The sequence below is a fragment of the Acyrthosiphon pisum genome, chromosome A2, assembly GCF_005508785.2.
Source record: "Acyrthosiphon pisum isolate AL4f chromosome A2, pea_aphid_22Mar2018_4r6ur, whole genome shotgun sequence".
Taxonomy (NCBI): Eukaryota; Metazoa; Arthropoda; class Insecta; order Hemiptera; family Aphididae; genus Acyrthosiphon; species Acyrthosiphon pisum.
The window spans coordinates 86,762,601-86,768,746 of record NC_042495.1 but is presented as its reverse complement, the minus strand read 5'-3'; the positions used below and the strand labels follow the sequence as shown (position 1 = coordinate 86,768,746).

The 6,146-nt window shown below is 26.2% G+C and overlaps 1 protein-coding gene across 7 annotated transcripts; it reads left to right on the top strand.

Annotated features, from left to right (window-relative positions):
• The first annotated feature begins 209 nt into the window (after positions 1-209).
• Positions 210-3,680, top strand: LOC100162723 (solute carrier family 25 member 40-like). 7 transcript variants are annotated; one of them, XM_016808465.2, is made up of 8 exons: positions 210-1,029; positions 1,222-1,255; positions 1,523-1,659; positions 1,728-1,924; positions 1,988-2,378; positions 2,577-2,671; positions 3,228-3,309; positions 3,375-3,680. In XM_016808465.2, the coding sequence occupies exons 3-8, from the start codon at positions 1,542-1,544 to the stop codon at positions 3,599-3,601; spliced, it is 1,110 nt and encodes a 369-aa protein (XP_016663954.1). In that variant the 5' UTR covers positions 210-1,029; positions 1,222-1,255; positions 1,523-1,541; the 3' UTR covers positions 3,602-3,680.
• Positions 3,681-6,146: the final 2,466 nt, after the last annotated feature.

Here is a 6,146-nt window from a genome sequence, read left to right as displayed (position 1 = left end):
ATGATAAACGAATACGTATCTACTGATGTTCGTTTCTTCGTACAATCTACAATCTAGATGTCAATTACTTATTTATTACGGCGCGCTCTATTAGGCTATTAGAACTTGTAGCAGTACAATACACTGATGCGCGGTGATAATATAATGAGAGCGCTAGTCGTTAGTTCTTATCAACAGTTTATCGTAGCCATAGACCTTTTACTAATAGCGTTTTCGATTTGACGCACGTTTTGCACTCGGTGCGCACTGAGTGCAAAAACGTATTCGATTTGACCAATATTCAGTGAACTGGTGCGGTGTTTTGTATTCGATTTAATTGCATTGACAACACTCGTGCGCACTGAGTGCGCATTTTTTGCACCGCCGATTTTGTCAGTGCAATGAGTGCATTTTATAAATATGAACCGTTTTTCTCGAAAACGGGGAATAAATTACGGCGGCCCTATTAAGAATTGTATTTCTTCCCATGTCAACATATTTTGTTTTCTATAATATTACACATAAATGTATTCGATTTATAAGAAACTAATGCAATTTTCATGCAACACTTGCTCTGTGCCAGTGGAATTTCAGTGCACACTATTTTGTCAAATCGAAAACGCTATAAATTAAGGTCCATGATCGTAGTTTATCAAGGACACTTCGGGAACCACATTTTATGTTCTTATCATAGATCGTTGCGCAACCAGTATATTATCTTTAATCGTGCGACGGACTAACCTAACCAGATTCTAATCACTAATGTGGCAAATGGCAATACACAGATTTCTACTTAGTATTTTGGTGTAGTAGATCGTATTGAAGTCTATACGGCTATTACAAGTATTACACCCACTTCTCGTAGATAAAACATAAATGTTTATTTTATGCTATGCGTCTATAGAGGAGTATTGCTATTTCATATTTGCCAGTATGCCAATAATTGCCCATGAGTATGGTAATTACTATTATCGTTCACACTCATTCAAAGTTTCAGTCATTTAGTATTTACTAATCACTAATTCACACAATTCAGTCATACACTTGAAGGTGAAGTTCATGACTTAAATTCAATTTATTATATATAATTTCAAAATCAGTAGCCCTTTTTTCGGCGTACTATTTTGAAACAAAATAACTTTACAAAGCTGTAATTTGTATTTTCATTTTCATTTATGCTATATTCTATTATACTTATATCATTACAATGGTGATGGAAAAAATGGAATCTCCAATTTATAGCTGTCTAATGTATTGAATGTATAAAAACCGATTAGTGAGTACGTATAAAAAATCAACTAATTTATTATTACTTTTATGATAATTTTTTTTTAATGTTATATAAATAAGAACATCAATTTAGTTCTGAGTTTTGTTGAAAATTACATTTGTTCAATAAAATATTTGTAATTTAATAGTTGTCAACTTTTAACTCTTATCTACTGAGGTTACTTTAATTGGTTTAAACCAGTATTTGTTTCAAAATTCAAAATGAAGATAAATAATACAAGTAATAGATATTTAATAAAGATTTTTATTTTAGACAAAATATTTAAAAAGTCATGGATTCTAAGTATAAATCAAATAATAAACTACTGATTGATGACCCTCAGTTTCGAATAAAACCAGTTCAACAAATGGCTGCTGCTTGTACAGGAGCGTTAATTACTTCCTTTTTTGGTTAGTATTTTTTTTGTATTATAATGTGTTTGAAAATTAAATCATAATATGAATTTACACATTTTTAGTTACTCCATTGGATGTCATAAAAGTACGCATGCAAGCACAATCTAGAATAACAAGTAAACATAAATGTTTTTTTTATTCCAATGGTTTAATGGATCATATTTGTCCATGTAATACATTAAAAAAAAATACCTTTGATAGTCCTTATTACAGAAATGTCCAATGGTACAACAGGCCTAGCCAATTTAATGGAACTATTGTAAAGATATTTTAGTTTATTGAAATGATTTAAAAACCTTAAAAAATATTTTTAATTTTTTAGGATGCTTTTAAACAAATCAGCAAAAATGAAGGAATTTTATCTTTATGGAGTGGGTTAAGTCCAACATTAATACTTGCAGTACCTGCCACAATTGTTTATTTTGTATCATATGAACAAATACGATGTTATCTTCATGATTTAACTAGACCATTTTATGCAAACAATAATCAAAATCAACCTTTGTGGATTTCTGGTATATCAGGATGTGTGGCTCGTTTTGGAGCTGCTACATCAGTCAGTCCATTAGAACTCATACGTACCAAAATGCAATCAAAAAAACTTAGTTATTTAGAAGTCCATCAAGCATTGCAAAGTTTATTAGAATATCATGGCTATAAAGGTCTATGGAAAGGTCTTGGTTCCACACTTCTTAGAGATGTTCCATTTTCTGGTGAGTTATACTTTTTTTATTACATTTTGGTTTTAAAATTGTATCGTTTATTTTTGTTAGTCCTTATAAAGGATATAAAGGTACTAAAAATTGGAATGTTGATTATTTAAATACATTAATTATTTTCTACAATTACTTTATTGATTAAATAATTAATAGATAATTATGAAAATTATTTCTATTATAATGTTTTTGAAGGTATATATTGGGTTATGTATGAACATATTAAACAAATATCAGGCCAACCAACATCATTTATGTACAACTTTTTAGCAGGGAGCATAGCTGGAGCGGTAATAAAGTTTAATTTAATTAAAATTGTTACTTAAAAATATAATAAGCATAACAATCACTATAGCCTATGAGGATTAATTTATTCATATTAAATCTCAATAAATTAACGTGTATAGAAACTCATATCTTACATTTTTTAATAAAATAAAGAATGTTGGAGATTCTTGTTAATTTACCTAGACAAATTATGTATTAGTATTGAATATTTATTAAAAATATATTTTTACTGCCTATATTACTATAAGATATCCAGGATTTTCATAACAGGTTGACAGATTAGTTTAAATTATCAGTGTGTTGTAATTACCCAGTGCAAAAATCCTCCCATTAAAAATAGGTTTTTTTGTTCTAAGTGTATCGTATTATTTAATAACAAAATTGTGTTTATGTTTTTTGAAATAACCAATAAATATCACAATTTAATTAAATTGAAGAAACTAAATATTACAGAAATATATCAGAATACTACAAAATAATTAATTCCAAAATCTATTGAATATTATTTTTAATAAATTTTTTATTTTTTAATATTTTAATTAAGATTAAATGTTTTAGTTAGCCGCAGCATTAACAACACCATTTGATGTTGTCAAAACCATTCGTCAAATTGAATTAACTGAAAAAGAAATTATTACAGGTTAGTAATAAAAATAACTATAAAATAATAATTAAATTATATATTTGAATAAATTAAATACTTAGTAGTTATTTCAGAACCTCCTAGAAAAGCTTCCAAATGGACAGTCAAAGCAATTATTGACATATATCAAACAAATGGAACTCGTGGAATTTTTAGTGGTTTAGTTCCAAGGATTATCAAAGTAGCACCTGCATGTGCCATAATGGTATCTACATTTGAATACGGAAAAACATTTTTTCAAAATAGAAATATGGAAATATATTATAAAAATATAGAGGAAATTCTTTAATAAAAAAATATTTGTAAAATTGACCATGGTTATTGGTTACCATAGAAATAACAAATATATTATTATGTGACATTTGTAATTATTGTTGATTTTGTTTGTATTGTATATAATACAATATATTATACAGTAGAGTGTCACTTATTTATGTATCTCAATATTTCTCAGTCCCACCCTCCAAATTCATGGCTAAAATCTTCTCGGCTCCCGGCTGCCACCCATCCTGTATGATTTCAAAGTACTTTTATAATAATTTAAAATTTATGAAAACTTATAAAGCATTGTCATTATGTGATTTTGAAAATGTATGTTATATTTTTCTCAAGATAATCTTTTATCTTTAATAATCTTCTCAAATATCGATTTTGGTTTTTGGTGCAACTCCAAATGACCGTAGGTACAAGACATTTTGACTAAATGTTTATATCAGCATTTTCTATACATCATAATATTTTCAAAATATTTTGATTTATTTTGAGTTGTTTACGGACATTTTAAATTTCTATTTTTTTTCTATAAAAATCAATAAAATATTATTTGTTGGTTAAAAAAACTTGAAAATTTAATAGAAGGTTCCTATTATATTGTTTCAAAGTCAGATGAAAAAAATTAAAAATCCATAGTCACAATTTTTTTTTACAAGCATTTAAAGTTCAAATTTGACAAAATACGTAAAAATGACGAAAATTTGCAAATTATTTTGAGTTAGAAATTCATGAAAAATTTAATTTTGAATCTAAGATTTGAAAATGTAATACAAGATTCCTCATATGTTTGTCTACCCTTTTCAAAAAAAAAAATGTCTACTAGAAATGAGCATTTGAAATTCATATTTTTACAACATTTGATTCACTCCATTTCTCATATAACGATTTTCTTATTTTGTTGTAATTAAAAAACCAATGACTGTAGATACTTGAAAATTTCACTGAATGTTTATATTAGCCTTTTCTATACACGATAAAAATTTTAAATTAATTTGACTCTTTTTGACCTGTTTACGGACATTGTCAGTTTTAAATTTTTTTAGTTTTTTTTTCTATAAAAATCAATAAAATTTTATTTGTTTGGTAAAAATGCGTGAAAATTTAATGCAAGGCTCCTGATACATTGTTACAATAGCAGTTGAAAAATATTAAAAATACTTAGGCATAATTTTTTTTTACAAGCATTTAAAGATCGAATTTTGACAAAATTTATCAAATTTAAATTTGAATAAATATTTTGTAGTTAAACATTTATAAAATGTTCAACATTTATATCTAATAATTGAAAATTTAAAACAAGATTCCACGTAAGTAGTTAATTGTGTTACCAAAAAATCTAAAAAAAACATAACCACAGTTTATTTTTATAGTCATTTTAAGTTCAAATATGGACGAAATTACATATTAAAAACCTAGAATAACTATTTTAGTTATTTTGTTGTGATTGTATAATATTATTCGTGGGTACTTGAAACTTATAAAGTATACTATTATATATGATATATCTATGATAGTACTACGATTTGTAGTTGATGTATAACGCTTTATAAGTATCTAATGGATATTGTGATTTGATTAATTTGGAATTTATTATAGATAGGTACCTATTATTGGTCAATTTTTTTTTTAATACCATAGATAAGTATATAATACATCTTATACCTAGACTGACATACCGTCTCCGCTCAGAATTGTTTTTCTTATACAGTGATATTATATCATTGAATTCAAATTTAATACTATCTATTATACAGTGACCCACTTGTAACCTACTGTACAGCAGAGCGACATCCACTTCTCCACCTTTTTTTAGTTTTTTTTCTATAAATATCAATAAAATTTTATTTGTTGCGTAAAAAGCGCGACAATTTAATTCAAGGCTCCTGATATATTGTTACAATAGCAATTGAAAAATATTAAAAATACATGTGCTCAGTTTTTTTTTATAAGTATTTAAAGTTTGAATTTTCACAAAATTAAATGATTATTTTGTAGTTAAAAATGTATAAAATGTTCAACTTTTATAGCCAAGGACTGAACAAGGTTCCACATAAATAGGTTATATATAAATTACTTAGTAGGTAATATAATAGGCTGACTGACCATTTTTGCTCAGAATTATTTTTTTTATACAATGATATTATGTATCATTGAATTCAAATTTAACTCCACTTGTAACCTACTCACTACTGTACAACAGAGCGACATCCACTTACCCACTTTTTTTTAATTTATCTTGTAAAATCTATTTATTGTTTTTTTTTTAATAATTTATACATATCGAAGTTAATAACTTAACCGTTGATACTTTAACTTATTTTCACCAAATATTTATTTTCTAATTTTCTATACATGATAAAATGTTCAAAATATTTTGACTCATTTTGAGCTATTTATATTTACTTGAATTTGATTTTTTTTCTACAAATATCAATAAAAATGTTTTTGTTTGTTTCAAATATCAGTAAAATAGAATTTATAGCAGGGGCGTACCCAGGAATTTTTCAAAGGGGGGGGGGTCCAATTTTTTTAACATGTAAAAAGTATAAAAAAATGGTATC

What these genes read in the sequence shown, in the direction of transcription:
- LOC100162723 (XM_016808465.2), top strand. Translation starts at nt 1,542, where the DNA reads ATGGATTCTAAGTATAAATCAAATAATAAACTACTGATTGATGACCCT. An exon ending in GTTAATTACTTCCTTTTTTG is followed by an intron (nt 1,660 to 1,727) that starts GTTAGTATTTTT and finishes ACACATTTTTAG; the next exon opens with TTACTCCATTGGATGTCATA. An exon ending in TAGAGATGTTCCATTTTCTG is followed by an intron (nt 2,379 to 2,576) that starts GTGAGTTATACT and finishes ATGTTTTTGAAG; the next exon opens with GTATATATTGGGTTATGTAT.